The 20,743-nt window shown below is 36.3% G+C and overlaps 1 protein-coding gene across 1 annotated transcript in view; it reads right to left on the reverse strand.

The window, feature by feature from the left end:
* LOC107725690 (double-stranded RNA-binding protein Staufen homolog 2-like) overlaps positions 1 to 20,743 on the reverse strand; it is a 141,436-nt gene that overhangs the window by 72,569 nt on the left and 48,124 nt on the right. The window contains exons 7-14 of the mRNA XM_016535062.1: positions 16,584 to 16,724; positions 13,532 to 13,542; positions 13,407 to 13,412; positions 12,954 to 12,958; positions 10,329 to 10,342; positions 8,844 to 8,981; positions 5,101 to 5,232; positions 3,965 to 4,022 (exon numbers count right to left, since the gene is read on the reverse strand). Of these exons, the coding sequence (XP_016390548.1) occupies positions 3,965 to 4,022; positions 5,101 to 5,232; positions 8,844 to 8,981; positions 10,329 to 10,342; positions 12,954 to 12,958; positions 13,407 to 13,412; positions 13,532 to 13,542; positions 16,584 to 16,724 (505 nt within the window). The remainder of the gene's footprint in view (positions 1 to 3,964; positions 4,023 to 5,100; positions 5,233 to 8,843; positions 8,982 to 10,328; positions 10,343 to 12,953; positions 12,959 to 13,406; positions 13,413 to 13,531; positions 13,543 to 16,583; positions 16,725 to 20,743) is intronic.

The raw sequence follows: 20,743 nt of genomic DNA on the forward strand, positions 1-20,743 counted from the left end.
GACTCTTGTCTTTCCGTCCCCAACTGTAAGACCTCTTGAAATTATAATTAAGACATTTCTTATACCATTTAACATATTTAAAACTTTTTATGGCCTTAAGTTTGATACAACTCACTTTATGAGTTTTTAAGGACCCGTGGGAGATCTGTATTTAAGATAGCCCGTGGGGCAGAATGGTGATAACATTTTGGTAGCCCGACTGGAAAACACAATAGCCCCGGGACGTCGGGCTAGCGATTTTGCGAGCCCTGCATCTATGCGGCATTATTTCTATCAAAACAAAACCAGCAAGTCGTAATTAAGTTCAAAAGTTTGTGTACTTGTTTAACAGAGAAAACAGTAACAGTGATCAAGAGTTTGAGATGAAATATGAAGAAATTAATGTAAAAACACGGTAAATATCATTAGTAACCAGAGTATTATTATTGTGCATCATTTCCAAGGTGTAACTTTGTCAAACGATGCCAAAAGTGTGTAAATATTATATATTTTTTTATTTAAGACACATAAAATGCTAGCTAAGAAATTAGCTGGCCATCTTATTTCAAAAATGTTTAAAATGTAATTTCCATCACCATCACTTCCATTATAAAACGCGATTAAAGACATAATTTGAGGTGGTGGTGAAAATGACACTGGTGTAAACAATAAAAAAAAAATTAGAATTCTCCTGTGATGCATGTACTGTATATACACTGCTGGACAACTAGTGAGAGTATTTCAGAGTCCACAGGGCCAAAAAATGTGCATAGTTGAAGAAACACCCAAGAATGCAGAGCTAAGGATCAAAATCATTGCTCTTGCATAATCAAAATGCAGTTGAGATAAATCTGTACACTGCAGCGATGGACAAGGTATCATAAATCTGCTTTAGAGAGCCTGGTCCTGTGTTCACAAGGGTGGAAAGGAAAAACTGAGTTTGCAGGTCACTGACATGTACATCTGCTCTGAATTGAGTTTTACACCCCTTAGAGCCGTTGATTCTCTCCCTGGCAGATCTCAGGAACCGTAAATTAACCAGCATTATTCTGACATTGTTGAGAAAGTCTGTGAAGTCAATTAGGAGATAGACGGAGTCTAACAACACCAGTGCAATACAGCTGAACTAGAGAATGGATCCTCTCCAAAACAGAGCAAAGTCCAAAAGAAAAAAACAGATGAAGAGAGAGATGGATAATTGTGTTTTAACAGCAAATTTAAGCTGCATCAGTGCAGTATTGAAAAGTGAGTCCAAATAGTATAAATTCTGTATAAATTCCGCTTCAGATGCAGCATTTCTGTCGTGCGTAAAAATCAATTCAGCACTGAAACAGAAGCTGAAAGGAATATTCTGGATTCAAGGTAAAGGGATAGTTCACTCAAAAATGAAAATTCTCTCATCACTTTCTCAACCAAGTTGTTTCGAACCTGTATGAATTTCTTTCTTCTGTTGAATATTAAAAAAGATATTTTGAAGAAGTTTTTGGTTTCCATTGACTTTTTTTATACTATGGAAGTCAATGGAGACCAGAAACTGCTTCGTTACTCACATTCTTCAAAATGTCTTCTTTAATGTTCAACAGACGAAAGAAACTGGTTTGGAACAACTTCCGGGTGAGTACATTTTCAGCAAATTTTCATTTCTGGGTCAACTATTCTAATATATATATATTTAGAACGCTCCCTCATTTTCTTTACAAAAATCAAGGTTAGTCAAAGAGGCCAAATTTTGAAGGATTTAAAAGCAAAAATGTGAAGCTTGTAATTTTACAAAAGCACAATTTTACAAAAGTTTAAAGCCTATAAAGACAGACAACAGAGAGCACATATAAGGCAGAAATTATTTTTCAAAAAGTCTGAATGTACAGTACGTCAAGCGGTTCAGGCTGAATTAGCTGTAGAATGGTGGGGAAGAAAATGAACTGCTTGCCACAAGCACTATAATAATGGTTTTTCCATCAGCCAAGAGCTTTCGTCAGCGCGTGTGCATGTTCCAGGAATGTCACTACATAGATAGTTCAAATATGCTCCAACATTAGACCAAGAGTGACCTGATTTAGAGATGATTTAGAAAAGCTTTTGTTTTAATAGATTCATCCAAAACAGTTGTCAAATGCCATGCTTCAAATCAAGTAAGCAACAAAACTGCTTAATTACGCAATGCGGTCATTGAAAACTCACTGAAGGAAGTTGTATGCACAAGGATACTGGTTCACTCTGCATTACCGTTCCTGCAACCTGCATGTCTGATTTAGCATTTGACAATGATTTAAATTGTTTGTTATCATGCGATTTCATATAATCCTCAACTCAAGTGCCATGTATCTGCACATTTCCATAGCAGCAAAAAAAAAATGAAAAAAATTGAATCAGGACCCTATAATGCCAGAGGCCAGGGGTGTAATATAATGTCTGCAAGTTCACAACAACAACAACTCAGTCTGGCAAGACTGACGCAAAACAAAACTAGATCACTGCCATTATAATCACAAAGCTGTTTACAGAGATGCTCAAATGACAGACACTCTGAGTATGTCTTAATTCTGTTTGTTTTCTCCATCTGTCTAAAATGATTTTATTTACAAATCTCATGTGTGAATTGACTGCTATGATTTTTATTCATTACACAACTTCTAACCACATCAAAGCAGCTTGTGATTGCATAAGACAGTGATATGAATTACTTTGGATGTTAAAATATATTTTCAAAGCTCATAAACAAAGACAGCGATGTGCTATGTTTGTTTGCAGGAAGGCTGTGCAGGAAAATAGCCAGTTCTCAGCCATTTCCCATCTCTCAAAGTCAGAGCTGGGAATCATGGGCCGACGTTGTGAGAAATTGTCCTTCCTTGAAATCAGGTCTCCGTCAATTTTCAGTTAATAGTTATAACAAGCACACACTAACAACATCAATTTAAAATATGTATACACTGTAAAAAATGATTGTGATTTTAAAGGGGTCATATGATGCTGCTAAAAAGAACAGTATTTGCTTATTATATAGTGCATATAAGTGATATGAGAGGACAACAGGGGATAGACTTTTTCACTGGAGGAAGTGTTATAATGGATTAGTGATGGATTTGTTTCCTACAAAAACAGCTTTTTATTTGTGGATTATTTTGATTAGTCTCATTCTGACGGCACCCATTTACAGCAGAGGACCCACTGGTGAGCAAGTGATGTAATGCTACATTTCTCCAGATCGGTTCTGATGAACAAACTCAACTACATCTTGGATGGCCTGATGGTGAGTACATTTTTGGCAAATTTTCGTTTCTGGGTGCACTATTCCTCGAATACATAAATCTATAAAATAATTTTAATTTACATTTTAATTTATTACATTTTTCTGTTAATAACTGAAATATCTGAACTTTTAACCTTTACATAATTACATTAAAAATGGTTGTTATTACATTTAAGGTAAGTGCATGCATAGTGTATAAGCTATTAGGCTAATTGGGTATCTGTATGCTATGCTAGTACATAACCTAACTAAAACAGACATTAATGGTCATTATAACATAGTTCAATGATTTGCATCATAATGTAATTTTGTAGGAGTTGTAAACAGGCGCTAAAGAGAGTACCCATTAAAAGTTCTTTGACACAATGGGATCATTTGAGGACCTAATTGAGACCTTATTTCTCAGAACTTCAGTCCTAAGAGATCCGCAGAACCCTTAGCCGAGCATGGCATGAAAATGGATATGTTTGTGTGGCTGCAAACCCGTCTGGAAGACCACGGTTGTACCCTGGAAAAGTGTTTGGGTGGTTAATGTGTGAGCGAGTGTGTAATACTGTGGTCTCACAGACCCCCTGGGAAAGCACATAAGTCTGCGTGAATAGGAGGAATTCACAGGCTCTCCATAGAAGCGAGTTTGGGATTGAGCCGACTCGGTTCCTTATTAATCAGTCAGATAGATTAAACGGCCCGGCATCACCTACACTGGGGAACACAGATGGAGAGAAAAACACTTACTGTTGGTCGTTGTTTCAGGAAAATCAGCCCTTTGTCCATTCCAGCCTTTGTTGTCCATCTGTGGCCAATGTTAAGATAATAGAGGAGCGGGAAGAAATGGAGAGAGAGATAAAGAGGGCCAGTTTAGCAAACCCCTTTTTATGCGTGTCAGACAAGTCGCTTTCCCTTGTTTCCATTAGAAAGGGAGAACTGCTACCAAATTGAGACATCACGACATAAGCGTCACTAACTTGCAAAGACTAAGTAGATGGGAGATTTAAAGATTAAGGAGAAGTGATACCTACATGTAAAAACACTGAATTAAATGTTGGTGCTACAAAATAATCTCATAAAAATGTTAAATTTTTGACAGTATTAATCGGTAAGTCTCAAACATTTTTGCATTTTTTTTCCCTAAAAAGGATTTTTTTTGTAAGTCTTAAACAATTTATCATTTTTATCCCTTAAAAGGATAAAAAGTTTTCCTTTTTTTTTTTGCATTTTAGCATTTTTTCCTCCTAAAATTCCCTAAATCTAAAATAACCAGGTCAAAAACAACAAATTAATTTTTGTCATCATTGTCATCCTAATAAAATGCACTTTTTTGTAGTGGCATAAATGATTAAAAATCTAAATGGATGTTTCTTATTTAATTTATTTACTTTACTACAACAATTAGTTTGCTAAATGAGAGACATCTAATAGGAATGTTACCAAAATGTAAAAAAAAAAAATATTTTTTATGACAATAAAAAAGAAAGTCTGAAACATTTTAGCAAAAAGTTTATTTTTTTCCCTTTTTGGTGGTCTGTTTCAAATATCCAGTTAAAAAAATTAATTAAAAATAATTATTGCTGTCATAATTGTCATCACAATAATTCAAATAATCACTTTTTAGTAGTAAAATATATAAAGTATAAATGTTTAATTAAATGACATATATTTTATTTTTATTTCACTATATATTTACTATAGAATTTATTTACTTATATAATTATATTATACTGTTTATTTACATTTTTGTTTTATTATTTGAATTGTGTAAAATGTGTTCTAAAATTATGAACACTGACTAAGACACTTAATATGCAACCTAAGCTTAATAGTTACTAGCAGTTGTAGTTTAAAAGTTTCAAAGCAGCTTGATTGAAACTGACCTTTTCCAGAGTGTTCTGTAATGGTGTAGATGCCTTGTAGCCCAGTTGAAGCAGCATGGCCTCAGCTGCATTGCGCTTGGCCACTTTCTTATTGGGACCAGTTCCTGTGGTCACCTCGGTACCTACTTTCACCTGTCAACAAACACACATACAGTGGTAGATGTTTAAAGCTGTCTAGATGGCCACCAATTAATGTAAAATTGTAACTGAGTGACAATTAGTAGTACCAATGACTAAATGACAGCTAAATTTTATTAAATTGAATGTTTTTGCCTTTCCTACAGATAAAAAAAAAACAGGATTGTTAATATAATAAGCAACAATACATCTGAAGGTGAAAATGGTCTATATTGGCTATGAAACTACTTAAATAATCAAAGAAAAGTCTGAATCTGGAAAGCACAATCAACGCCCAATCGGTAGTACTATAATGTCAAATAGTTTTAAGAGATAAATACATTTTGTTGTCAAACCATCTCTAAACCTAGACAACCATCTTTTCATATTTATTAGGAGCAAAGCAGCAGGTGGGAAGAGATGGTGTGGGCCTGAAAACAGACACGTATTGATGCCCACAGACCAGAGAGCAAACAATGTGGAAATTTCAGAAGCGACTGGGCAACACAAAAGAAACACACACAAGCAGACTCTAATGCAACAGTGAAAGGAGCATGGAGAATCAGTTAGAGGCTGTGTTACCGCACGCTCAGAGATGCTCGGAGTGCTTTAAAGCGAGGGATTATTGGACGGGAGACAGAGAAGAGAAACTTCTCCAACTTGGATGCTGCTTGATTCTTGTTTATGTGTGTGGGGATAGCGGGATAAGCCTCTGACAGATCATTCAGAATGAGACTCAACATGATTATTTTTTTATTTACTACAGTGTTCAGTATACTATTTCTGCTGCTGAAAAGTTTCCCTCCCTTTATTCAGCTCTACAATATCCCTTCGACTCTACTCCAATACATCCTGTCCTATGTTTACAAAACTCCATTAACTCTGTACTACTTTACACCAGACTATTTTATTTAACTCTGAGTCTATTCTAATCCACCCTGATTACTCCACTCAAAACAACTCACTATTCTATACCAATCTACTCTATCCAGTCTACCACACTCAACCCATCCTATCCAGTCTACACAACCATTCAACTAAGTACTACTTCATTCAATACTATTTTTTTTAACTCGGATTAACTCGGTACTTAAATGTGTACAAATTTACTGAATAAATTTACTCTATTTACTCTACTCAATCCATCCTATGTATTCTACCCTACTCTATTACTTCAACCTTACTCTATATACCTCCACCCTACTCTATACATCTCTTCACCACTCTATACAACTCTAAACTGTACAAATTTACTAAATGGATTTACTAAAGGATGGATTGAGTAGAGTAAGTAGAGTATTACTCTACTCAATCCATCCTTTCTATTCTAATTCTATTATTTCAACCTTACTCTACATCCCTCCACCCTACTCTATACACTTCTACGCTACTCTATACTATACAAATGTACCCTTTCCTGTTAACTCTATTTAATCCATCTTCTCTATTCTACCCTATTCTATAAGCCTTTACTTTATATAGCTCTACTCTACTCTGCATAGCTCTACACAAGTCTACTCCATACAACTCTACTCTATCCTATCTACGCTACTCAATCCATCCTATCTAGTCTACAAAGTTTGGGCGATGTCTACCAAATTGGCATCGGATAATGTCTACAGCAAAACATCGCAATGGACGATGACATCGGGGGAGGAGGGGGGGGGGTTGATTTTCGTCCGTGTGCAGCCCAATTTTTGTGACTGCGAACACGGTCCGCGTACAACAGTGCAGGCGCCAGGTGAATGCTGAGTCAAAGTGAGTCAAGTAGGTGATACTGCACATTTGTCGAGCTCGTCCTTCCATGCACATCCGCGGTTGAGTTTACCTTGAAAACTGTGCGGACGCGGCTGTAAGCAAGACGGAATGGAACGCGGAAAGTGAAGTATACCCAGGCCTTACTGAGCGAGGAGGACCAGACGTCAGAGGATTAAAACTTTAAATTGAATTATTATTAGGCTATTTTTATTTTATTGTAACATATTTATTATCCAACACCCATGATCTGACCCACATGTTCTAGCCTATTTAATCTAATTTAATTTAAATAATTTAAAATTTTGTTGCTGTTTTTAGTTCGCGTAAAACATCTACGTTTTTGCACAATAAAATCTTTACTGTTTTAACTGTGTTCACTGAACTGTTTTGAATGTAATTTATATTGTGATCGGGAACAACTTCATTATGTTATTAAGTATTCAGAAAAAATTTTTTTTTAAATAACTGAGCGGAAATTGAAAGCATGCATTGCGGGTCGCGGGGAATCACGATGCCACGGCGATGGATGATAGCATCGTCTATCGGCCCAACCCTATAGTCTACAAAACTCCATTCATCTATGTACTACTCTGCACCATTTTATTCTATTTAACTCCGATCTGTTTCCATCTACCCTACTTTATACAACTCTACCCAACTTTATCCTGTCTACTCTCTACCATGTTTATTCTACTTCCTGAACTCGCCACTACTCTACACAAATCTATTCTACCATATTTACTTTACCCTTTTAACTCTAATCTATAATAGTCTATACTACTATATCTGCTATATGCTACCCTATCTTATCTACTCTATTCCATACAATTCTATACAAATCTACCCTTTTAATACTACTCCATATAACTCTACTCAATTCCAATCTATACTGTTCTATTTAACTCTAATCTATGACACTCTATACTTTTATACTACACTACTATACTCTATTTGATTCTACTCTATTCTGCTCAAATTTACTGTCCTTCAAACTACTATACTAAACAATGTTCAACTAACAAGTGCAAGTCAACTAAGTTGCATGAGTTCTGATCTTTGATCCAAAACTAGAGACCAAAAGCAGATCCAAGTTGGAGGCATTTCAAAACATATGTGGAAATCCAAGGTGATTTAGAGCCAATTCTGCTGGTATTTTTGCGTCTTTGTTCATAGGGACTAAGCACTGCTCTTATGGCTACAGGGGGTTCATTTTTACTGTATGAGGTAAAGTTTTTTCATTGGGCAGCCAGCAGTATAGTTATTGTTGTTTTAATGACCTGTAATAAACCAGTGGACACCAGCCAGTGATGTGATGTGATGTGTGCTAAGAGCAAATGTGTGATGCAGTGAACAATCAGAAAAAAATGGGTTTATTTTTATTTTTACATTTATATCCAAGCGAATAATCAACTTTCATGCAAACCTGGGATTTGCATACCTTCATGCAAGAGGCCAAGGGCATAAATGCACATGCATGTTGAGCTAGGCAGAGGATTTTGCAAGTTGTGTGTTAAAGCTTTGAAATGTGCTTGGGCCTACATAGGAAAATAAACGATTAGGTCACCTAAATGATCTAAATTAAGACTAATTATCCATTAACTTCTGCAATGAGATGAAATTTCCAAGAGCGGACAGCAAGTGTGTGTGTGCTGTGCACGTGTCAAAAGAGTCTCTGCCTGACTTTGACAGAGCTGAAGGTCAGTGTTAATCAGAGCCGGAGGAGGTGACAGTCTTTCTGATTAAGACAGATTGCACAGTGGGAGGTTATCAGTGTTTGTGCAGGACTCATCTGTCCTTCACTCCCCCTCTCAGCCTTAACATTTTTCTTTTACTTTACACCTCCTGATTCCCTCTCTTATTAAATTTACCTGCATGATGAATTCTCTCCTGCGAGGCATTCCTCTCTCTGAAAGCAGCATATATTCGGGCTCCTTCTCCTTTTTGGCCTGTTGAATCTGAGCCAGTCTGCTAATAGGGTTCATGCCCTGTCCATACTCTGGTCCTGTCTGAGAGAGAAATTGAGAACTAAAAAGCAAATGAGAACAAGGATGAGAGACACAGATAAAGCAGCAGAGGGACAGATGGATGTCTGGTTAATGTTCACGTCAGTAACCCTGTCAGGAGAATGACAAAAGAGTGAATGAGCGTGTGTGAATGAGTGACTGACTGAGTGAGCGAATAAATTTGGAATGGGTCTGTCAAACTTCAAAATTACAAAGATTTTCAATGATTATGACATTAATTTCAATCTGTTTATCACAACAAAACAAAAACAAAAAACTATGGTATGGCTCCAGAAGATTTAGAATATGTGTGTGTGTGTGTGTGTGTGTGTGTGTGTGTGTGTGTACAGTGGAGATCTAAATTAGAGAACAACCAACAATTTCCTAAATTTCAAGGTCACTGCTTGGTCCTATTTGAAGTTTTCCTAACAGGAGTAGAAGGGCAGTTTTTTAAGTTTATTTCATAAATTAATTGTATTCTGAAGCACAGTATAAAAACTTAAATATTTGAAAAATAACTCTGATCAAAATTAGAGAACACTTACAGATACCTCCAAGTAATAGGTGATAATCTGGCACCTGGGGCTAATTCCCTTAATTATATGACAACCCCTATTTAACTGGCAGCATTCCTCCAATTTTCACTGAGATTGCGAAAAGGCAGCCTGCTCTTAGGTGACTGAAAGCCTGTGACAGGAGGTTGTCCATATGAAGGCTTCAGAAGGGTTCATATTTTTTTCAAGTGAACGCTCAAAATACATTATTTAGGTAGCACTTTACAATAATTAACTAACACGTTAATACACTTTAATACATTAACTAACATTAACTAATCAAACCTTATTTTAAAGTGTTAGGCTACAATTATTTGTTATTAAAGCATATATATATATGTTCACAAAAACACTGTTAAATTAAACAGAAAAGCAAGCAGGTGTGCATGATTTGGCGTGGCAGCCAATACAAATAATAACCGTTTTCTTACCTAAATCCTGCCTTTGGACCAGGCTCTGTTGCAGAATCACATCTGTGCTTCTGAAATTATTATCTTTTCCTATATAGTGTAGTAGCTGCTATCTCTGTGTCATACGTGGCCGCTTGTCAAGCAATATATGTATGAATATATTATCGTATACAGCATGCAAAGAGTGCTCCCTTTAAATCCATCTAAAAGCAATCAGCAGCAACAGCAGGCAGTTGTATGAGCAAGACAATACACGCTAAACTCAAGTCCGACCGTCCCCCTCGGTCCGAAGGGGGGCACAGGGATGTCCGTGGGGGGGCCAAACCCCACCTCTGGCGCCGGGCCTAAGCAGCACTACTATTGGATCTGCTCCTAAGTCAACCCACCTTTAATACGGTCACTGCTGCACCAGTTGCTAGAAAATCGCAACTTTTCATTTTCCGTCGGTCTTAGTATACAATGTAACTACAGAAGAGTCAAGTTTTAAATAGGAAAAATATAGAAACTCTTTGGTCATTTTTGAGCGAGATGCTAACGGTCTAATCAGATTCAATGATCTATGCTAAGCTACAGCTAAAAGTGCTACCGCCAGACCCGGAGATCGGCTGAATGGATTCGAAAACGGTGAAACTCAACTGTTTAACTCTAGGGGAGTTGGAAAATGAGCCTATTTTCAAAAATAGTGGAGTGTTCCTTTAAGTTTGTTCATAAGAATAGGTGCTTTTCTTTATGCAAGACAAAAAAAAACATTTTATTTAATATTAAAATAATGTTATCTGATCTTAATTGGTAACACTTTAGTTTAGGGACCAATTCTCACTATTAACTAGTTGCTTATTACAGTATTTCCCACAGACTTACACTCTATGTGTGGTGGCATTTTCCCTGGGGGAAATATATGTATATAATGTGAATATAAAACAGCAGACGAGCTTATTGAAAATGCAAATTCATTCTCTGCCAGCAGGAGGTGCTTTTGGAGCGGCAGAACTAGCGGTTTCCCTGGTAACGGCTGTAATCAAAGCAGCGCAGCGCTCATAAATGCTTCTTTATCAGGCATTACAGGAAAGATCAAATGAAAATGACATCACAACTTTTCTGAAGACAAGCCGTTCCCTTCAAAGATGCATTCATATAAAAACACCCGTGCTACATTTTGGCTTTTGAAACGTGCAGAGCTCATGTTTATTCAACGAATTCAAAGCATTTTGGAAAATCTATTTGTGGCAGTCAGTGTTGATATTGTGGCGGGCAAACGCTGGGAAACACTGTTATTAGCATGCATATTACTAGCATATTGGTTGTTTATTAGTACTTATAAAGCACATATTAATGTCATAGTTAATAGTTAGTTCATAGTGAGAATTGATCATATACAGGTGCATCTCAATAAATTAGAATGTCATGGAAAAGTTCATTTATTTCAGTAATTCAACTCAAATTGTGAAACTCGTGTATTAAATAAATTCAATGCACACAGACTGAAGTAGTTTAAGTCTTTGGTTCTTTTAATTGTGATGATCAAACCTGCAATTAGAAAAGTTGCCTTGACTAAAATTATTAAAACTGAAATAAAAATAAATTAAAGCTAAACAGAAATATTAAAAAAACAAAGACTAATAAAAATGATGAAAGCATATAACACAACTACTAAAACTAAAATGAAGGACTAAAATTACTGAAACTGAAATAAAAATAAATTAAAGCAAAATATAAATATGAAAAAAAAAAAAAAAAACGATAAAAGAATATAACAAAATTACTAAAACACAAATTAGAATTAACTGAAAGTATTAATTAAAATATGAATACATACTATAGTCGTATATACACAAAAAAAATTATTTTAGTTTTTTTTTTGGCTGACCAATCAGAGGTGATTATATTCATTTAAACTGCATTGTTGTGTGTCTGTATTTTGCACGGACTGGTCATCCTCTATTCTGCTACTACTATCCATTTCTCACTGTCGTGAGAAACCGAAATTTAATGTAATGCACATGTAATTGTATTTACTTCCTGTGACATCATCAAGATGGCCAACAGAACAGGTGAGCTCTTCAAGAGCAACACTGGGGGGATTGAGTTTCACACAGACGCACACACACAGCTGAGGGTGGGCCTCTGTGTGCTCAGTCAGAACTGAAAGTTATCCGTCTCCAGAGACTCCCTCCTCACATCCTCTCTTCACACAAGACAATTCTGGCATTCATTCAAACATGTGACAGTCCAGTGAAGCAGGCTCAGCTGAGAGGAGCCATATCCCCATACAAAACTAATGAAGATGATCACGTCCGATTCAAATACAGTGGCAAACTTCAAGGCTTACATAAATAAAGCCTAGAGGCCCATGTCATTTCAAACATGCAATACCTTAAAAATGTATTCTTTTTTTATGTATTTAAAATGTGTATTTATGAATGTTCCTGCAGCTTTTCTACACAATGGATGAAGAGCTCGAAAATGGGTGAAAAAAAAATGGTGAAAAATAAAACAGAAGTACCACCAAAGTGGTCCATATGACTCATGAACTATATTCCAAATCTTCTGAAGCCACATGATAGCTGAACAGACAGAAAAAAGTAGCAGAATAGAAGATGAACAGTCAGCACAAAATAGTGACACAGAAATGTACTTTGAAAATCGCTTTCGAAAACTATAAATATGGGCTGTGTTTACGGTACTTTTCTGGTGCTTTTTGATCTTGACCGTCCCAGTTCCCATTCACCTTTAGTGTTCCACAGAGGAAAGAAAATCATCCGGGTTTCAAACGACATGAGGGTGAGTGAATGACGACAGAAATGTCTTTTCTGATAGAACTCTCTCTATAAATCTCATGACAGTTGATATGAATAATTGGACGCGTAGACAAACATCATTAATCTTCATCGGTAAGCTCCAGATCCTCAACAATCTGGGCTTTCATCTGAAGATGGCCAGGAACTGAGAAACACAAGAGAGCTCTGTGTATTTCCCGCACACTTGACAGAGCAGCATAACCCAATATTTACTAGGCCTTGATGTGGAATGCATTTGATCATCACACTTAGATGTTACATAAGAATTGAGAGAATTCCTCTGGGTGAGCCTCACTCTATAATGAAGTGACAAAATTCTGCTACACTTCCCTCTTGGAAATATCAGCATGTCGTTTTCAGCTCTCTTGCGAGGATGAGGTGTGGGGAGGAAGGAAAAGGACTTAAAGCTGCGAGTCCGTCATTGAGGGAACTCCCACACGGTCTATTCCATGGGCCGAGAGTGGAGATTTAGCTTGGTTACATCAAAACTGTACTCAGAGTCACTGATGATTATACAACTAACTCAATTCAGTTCTGAAGTCAGACGAGAAATTCCCAGAGAAAGAGAGACCAATACTCCAATGAGATGTCAACTTCTCTGCGATTCTCTTTGATGAGAAATTTCTTAGAGACTCAAATAAAAGGGAACTTTTTAATGTAGATTACCGCTTCCTGAGTCCCAAAATAAGGCATCAAGATGATGTAATGCAATCTATTTTGTTGAACAATGGAAGAATTGGAAACACTTCTTATTATCTGTTGCAAATCTGTTGCAAATTACAGTTACTGACTTGGGCACAATCTCCAGGAGAAATTCACACAAAAATTAAAATTATGTCATCATTCCCTCATATCATTCCAAATCTGTATGACTTACTTTCTTCTGTGAAACACAAAAGAAGATATTTTTAAAAATATCTCAGAGCTTTTTATCCATACAGTGAAAGTCAATGGGGTCCAACATTTTGGACCCCATTGACTTTCATTATATGGACAAAAATAGTTGAAACATTCTTCAAAATATCATCTTCCTGCAGAAGAAAGTAAGTCAAACAGATTTGGAATGACATGAGGGTAAGTAAAAGATGACAAAATGTACATTTTTGGGTGAACTATCCCTTTATACCTTTATATCATTCTTATTTTGTGCTAGTCTAATAGAGGTTGCCGGTGAGGACAAGCTGTGGTAACTTTACCAACTACACCAACAACAAGTCAAAACGGGCCTGGTAACTCTCGAGCTGGCCTCCTGACACAGTTTCCATGGCAGCTAAAACACTGAGGTAGGTGGGTGGCAGTTCCAGCCGGTGAATGAGTCTCATCGGTTAAACGAGGACTGTGAGGAGGTCTTGGCACCGGTGCTCGACTCCCTCCATGGCGGCAGACGAGGTTGTGTTGTCTGCAACAGATGATATGGCATCCTCAGGCAGTGATGGGGTTTCAGCAAGTGTTTGATTCTTGTGTCTGACGGTGGCCAGTTCCTCTGTCTGCTCTCTGTCTCGCATGGTTGCCAACGGAGATCAAGTTGTAGGAAGGAATCGCTGTAACATGAGGTTGATCATTCTTCATCCCATGGATGAGAGGGGAGATATAGTATTAGTGAGACCGCCGTGTCCTCAGCCTGGTGAAAAGGCAAGATACCAGGCCAGGGTGGGACAATGGCAAGAACTGATATAATGAAGAAAAGCTCTTTTGTATGGATTGTTGATGTGTATTCCCTGGGGGAAGGTACTTATGTACAAGATGGGTGGTTCTTGGCGCGAGTTCCCACTCTTGAACCTCTGTAAGGCATCATCCACGACAAGAAACTGTGATTATTGTATTTGTTCTTTGAAGTTGGCATCTGTTTGATATCGTCTGACACTGACAAGAAGGTGAGAGTGGTCCTTGATTTCATAAGAGAACAGGTGAGATACTGTTCTGGTTGACCTAAAGGGATAGTTCACCCAAAAATAAAGCTTCTGTCATCATTTACTCACCCTAATGTCATTCCAAACCTGACTTTGTTTCTTCATTGGAACAAAAAAGAAGATATTTTCAAGAAAGTTTCAACTGTTCCTTTAAGGGCAGCACAATTATTCAAAATAAAACTGAAATCATGATGCATGTTTCAGAGCAAAGCATGGCAATGTGTTCATTTACACACAAGCAGCTCATGATTCAGTGTTTTCAGTGCCTCAGAGCAGCTCAGTTCACAGTACAGCACAGTTTTTTCCCCCAAAATCTTGCAGCCCCCATTTCCATCCATATAATGAAAGCCAGTGGGGTCCAAAACACCATTGGTCCCAAATGACATTCACTGACATTCACCGTCATCTTCTATTGTGTTCCACAGAAAGTAAGTCATACAGGTCATAAGTCATAAATTTAAGTACGTCTTAAAATATATATATATATTTTTTGGTTATTTAAAATATTACATTTAGATATGTCCCACATCTTTGACCAAGAAATGGTTTCATGGTTTCTTTCTCACAGAGTAACTGTAATATCCATGTTTGTGTGCTAATTGAATCAGGAACAAAAACGTTTTCCATTCCTACAAATAGCTGGGGAGAAAATTCCTGAAAAGATCTAACAAGGTTGAACCAAGTCCAGCCTCTCACAGATGACTTGCACTCAAAACTTTAAAGAAAGAAAAAAAAGAGCTACAGTGTGTCCAAATGCAGTTAGATCGGGGTCCCCAGACGTAACAGATTGCATGCAAATGGAGAACGCATGTCAGGAAGATTCTGGTTGACCAAAGCCAAGTAGATGATTGCAGATTGTGAAGTTGGAGACAGCCGTGGAAAATCATGTAAGATAAACATGGATGCAGTAGTAGTCAGGCTACAGAGACCCTCAGACTTCCTCTGGTGTTTATATAGAGCGTTGAGGTTTGTGTTGATTTGAAGCATCTCTGATGCAGCTCTTTAATGAAGTGCTGATTTTGAATGGTGTCCAAATCACCCTCCTTCCCACAATAAACACTTTTAAGTTTTAAAGCAATTACATTTACCAGATTTAACGGATGCTGACAGAGCTTCACCAAGAACAAGCGTTTAATATAATCACTTGCCCACTTTATCCTCTTTATTTGAAGCTAGTAATTTTCAATTTATCGAATGAACGGATGTCTAAATATATTCTGTTGGATGTTGATTAAATTAGAATGAACACTTGAAGTTTAGGGGCTCTTTACAGTTAAAGAGAAACACTTGCTCTGTTCCAAAACCCATTGAAACATCTATCTAGACAATATATTTAAGGCATCATAGGCATGCTCGGAACACAAAACCTGCACCAAAAGTTTCATCATTTTTTTGGGGATGTCTAAGGCAGCAACACATACATAATACACTAAAAGGCAATCCCAGAATGCACTGAGACAGGTTCAGAGGGAAAAAATTAATCCAAGACGGCGGACGAACCGAAAGAAATATTTTATTTGTTATCAAACTGAATGGATACAACTTTCTATTCAACTATTAATTGTGTGTGCAGTATATTGCTTAGAGTATAGCAGCTAGCTTAGCAAAATGCTAACATCAAAATCTATTAGAATTCATTAAAAGCCTAAACTCCTGTGTGCTTCAAATCGGGAACGCTATACATTTGAAGGTCCTGCATATGCAATAAGGATGCTTTCTTAAAAGCCAGCTACTTATGTAGGCAGCTCGATTTGGCTCGATATGACACTTTAGAGTTTTATTGTCTAGCTGAGAAAAAGGGTTAAAATTTCAAAAGCATACAACTGTTTTGGAGTACAAAGAAAATGTTTAATAAGCTGGATAGGGTCACTAGAACTGGAAATAACTGTGCAATGAAAATTATTGTTGAACTAGCCTTATTAGTGTTACATACCTTTATATTCTCAATTAAAGTAGCTAAGTTTACCTCAAAGTTAACAGGCAGGTTCCTCTTAAGGGCGATCTCGTAGACCAGGCTGATCTCAGATTTGCTGGCATCGCTGTTCTCCTCCGTTTCTTTCTTCTCCTCTGAACACTGAAAGAGTTAAACACAAAACAGACCTATTACAAAAAATAACTGTTACATTTTATCCAGTATATTGGCCTTTTTGAGTAATGGATTCTGTGTATATTACTTTGATTTTACAAAAAAGATGTGCTAGACCAACACTATTCCCCCTAACAGAGGTGTCCAAAACAATTGATTACATATTCAACAATTTTGCAATGTTCGCAGGCTCCCAATATGCATGGCAGCATGAATAAATCATGCATAAATTATACGGTCTCTGTTTAATGGCTTTCTTGTTGTTTGGAGCTTTTTTTATTGATACATTTTTATTGATCAAATATGTAAATTAAAAACAAACTTAAACATAAAAATAACTTTTTGTATGTAAAAAAAATTAATATTTTTATGAAATAATATGTTTAACAAGAAATCTGTAGTTGCTTTGACAAAGATGTGCTGGCTGAGCAGGGACATTTTGCATTAGTGAATAAAAATGGCTTTTCGCAATTATTATTATTAATTTTTTGCAAGAACTCACAAATCTCAATGCATAATGGCGCCTTAATTTGATTACCTCTTTTCAACAATCCCTTTATTACGCTACAAAGATTTCTGTTGCTGACCTCAAATCAGCCCCAAACCTACATTTAACCCACTAACAGAATGAAAACCTGCCAGGAAGATGTTAAGAACAGGCTGTGTGATCTCAAACCTGATGGTGAGTCTGCTTCAACGCATGACTGCGGTTTCTCATGTAACTCCACTGAAAAAAAAAGATGCTTCTGGTTTTGTTGAGTTAGGATTCTGGAGAAAATGGCTTGGTTTTGTGAGAAGAAAAAGCTTTCAAACTGATCCAAGAGCAGTTCCCTTAGTTCCGATTCATATCTTATCAACTACTGTATAGACTATACTATAGCTGCAATAGAACTCTCACACAAGTTCCAAAGGGTGACTTTTAATATGATCCCTGCAACATATTATCTTGGTCACCTCCATTACTCTACTGACATTTCTTTTCAGAATGAAGAGTGTGTTCTCATGTAACACATGAACAGGAGTGTGTGATCTAAGAGCACTCGATCAAGTTGTGTTTTTTTGCAGACATTCAATACTGTGTTCTCAGTTCTCAGTCCTTATAGCGATCACACGGCATGATGTCATTGTGTGTTTCCTTCAAACGCCTGTTAATGATGTCTGGGATGGAGAGTCGTCAGGTGGTCTGGAGAGTGTGAGACTTTGTGTGACAGTCTGTGAAGGTTTGTTTGTGTGCCCTTCTTAAACTGATCTGACAGGTCACAAGCTAAATTTGACGTTGTCACATGTGTTGTAATGATCAAAAAGCACAGAGATTTGGCTATAATATCAGTTTACAAACTCTGTTTTGGAGTTTAAAAGGCACAAAAGAAGTAAAAGATTGACACAACTAAAGAGTTGTGACATTTACCAGATTTTGAGGAGCATTTCGAACAGACTGATTTCTGATTTCCTCAGACTGCAAATGCACCCAGACGAACCTCAAATACAGCAATCCCACACTTTCTAACTAATGATTTCCCATGACTTTTCCAGTTGTTTGAGATGACTAGAAAGGGATTTAAATAAATAAAAAATCAAGATCGCACTCACAAAAGAGTATCTTCTAGCTGAAGTAGTACTTTTCTGACTGGAAGTAGAATTTATATTGGCTACAGAAATTTCCATGACTATTATTTTTTTTATTTATTTTTTTTGCCATGATTCTTCCATGCCTTCCGACATTTTCTGGGACCGTGGGAACCCGGAAAATAGCCTTTGTCCCATGATTTATACATAGTGTCAGGCTAACAGCAAAATAAAAATATATGCATGCATGTACGTACAAAAAAAAAAAAAACTAATAACATTTTTTCAAATTCATATTATATTTAGTTAATTTTCATATTATTAGGTAATAATAAAAAATAAATTGGAATCATGGATATAATAGTAAAAATATAGTACAATTTTAGTTTCAGTTGTGGGAAGTTTCAGGCTAACAAAATAATATAAATTAATTAATAAAAAAAATAAGCTATATTACCTGTATAGTTATTAAAGACCTGTATAGTGTTAGGCTAACATGAAAAGAAAAATAAATATATTAATAACAACTAATAGCACTTTTATATTATTATTTTATTGTTGTTGATGTTGTTGTTATCAGCTTATAATGTATAATAAATAACGTATAATAAATCTGGACCACAGATGTAGAAATATAAAAAAATAGAGAACCTCCCACAGCTATCTGGTCCTTATAAAAGTCAGTCAATAAAACTTTTGCTATTGCAAAGAGTTGTCTTTGCTAAACTTGCAAAATAGAAAAAAAAGAGAGAGAAAAAACAAACGCCCCCTAAAAAACTTTAATTATTTTGATATCCTTGATTTAACACAGAGATTTGTTTATTTTGAATACACATGTGTTTTATGTATCAACAACATCTGAATCTATCAGGCTGAGCCTCGGGTTTTTAGAATCTAAAAAAAGAAGCCATTGATTTAAAGTGTAAAGACCATCGACTCTACCGTGCAACTCCACCGGGCAGGGACACCGGCAAAGGATAAGTATCGCTTTTTATTTCTCCTCTTTCCTACTACTTGTTTCAGTTTTTTTATAACCATTTCTTACTATGTGTCAGTAAGTTGTTGTTATTTTAGCATGTGTGTTTGGCTCAGTGTTATTTTTTAGGATTACTGATAAACTAACCTAGTTTGATTTGTATTAGTTATCTATTTTAGTTTTAGTTACAGTTGTAGTAATGTCATTTTATTAGTTTTTTATTATGTCTATAATTTTATTTTCTTAAATGTGTATATATATATTATTTATAGAGTTTTAGCTTTTAGTTTTAATTACTTTTTCTTATTTGTAAGTCGCTTTGGATAAAAGCGTCTGCTAAATGACTAAAAGTAAAAGTAAAACTGATATAAAACAAATGTCTTACAAACATAATTTGGGCTCATCTGCTAAATAGGGCAAATTGAAAATCAACATTTCTGATGGATTAATCATCCACTTCTCTTTGAAAACCCCTCAAATCCGCCTTTCTGTCAGCACGTCTTCATCTGAGAGATTTCCTGCTTACAGTCTGCTCAGTCACTGAGCACCGTTCCCATGACAACCAGTGGACGGAACCCGTTACTCAGTCTTGAACGGTACTGAGGAGTTCCTGAGGTCTGTTTACTAACCATTCAGAGATGTGCTTACTGTACATACTGCGACCTTGTTTATTCCCTCGACAACTCTGGCATGTGCTCATTTACAATAAAAATCAGCTGAGCCACAAACACCGGCTCTCATTCACTAATAATGGCGCAAACGGAAAAAGTCTGCAACAAAAAGTTGCTCTTATTATCGTTTAAATGTCAATAAATCTGGATTATTCTAAGCAAAGTTAGTAAAGATGAGGAATTTCAATATGGTCCCAGACTCTAAATAAGGTAACAGCTCTTTACATTTTTTTTTTTTTTAGATGTAAAAAGTTTGGGGTTAATAAAACTTTTTTTTTTACACCAGGGCTGCATTTATTTGATCAAAATTACAGTAAAAAACAATAATATTGTACAAAATTATTACAATTTAAAATGACTGTTTTCTATTTAAATTTTTTTATGTAATTTATTACTGTGATGCAAAGCTGTATTTTTAGCAGTCATTACTCTAGTCTTCAGTGATTTGGTGCTCAAGAAAAACAATTATTATTATTATCAATGTTAAAAAAAAGTTGCGCTGTGTAATATTGTTGTGGAAACACAATCCATTCAGGATTCTTTAATGAATAGAAAGTTCAAAAGAACGTCTCAGGTTACTTATGTAACCATGGTTCCCTGAGTAGGGAACTGAGACACTGCGTCCTCTAGGGGTCGCTATGGGGAACGCCTCGTCGTGACCCGCGTCTGAAGCATACATTGAAAAAACACCAACTCGTTGGCCGGCGACAGCCATGACGTCACTACCGGTGCGACTATAGTATAAATAGGCGCCGGGAGCACACATCATTCACTTCTTCGTCTGAAGCTTGCGT

Source organism: Sinocyclocheilus rhinocerous, unplaced genomic scaffold (genome assembly GCF_001515625.1).
Source record: "Sinocyclocheilus rhinocerous isolate Xijiao unplaced genomic scaffold, SAMN03320098_v1.1 scaffold1327, whole genome shotgun sequence".
NCBI classification, from domain to species: Eukaryota; Metazoa; Chordata; class Actinopteri; order Cypriniformes; family Cyprinidae; genus Sinocyclocheilus; species Sinocyclocheilus rhinocerous.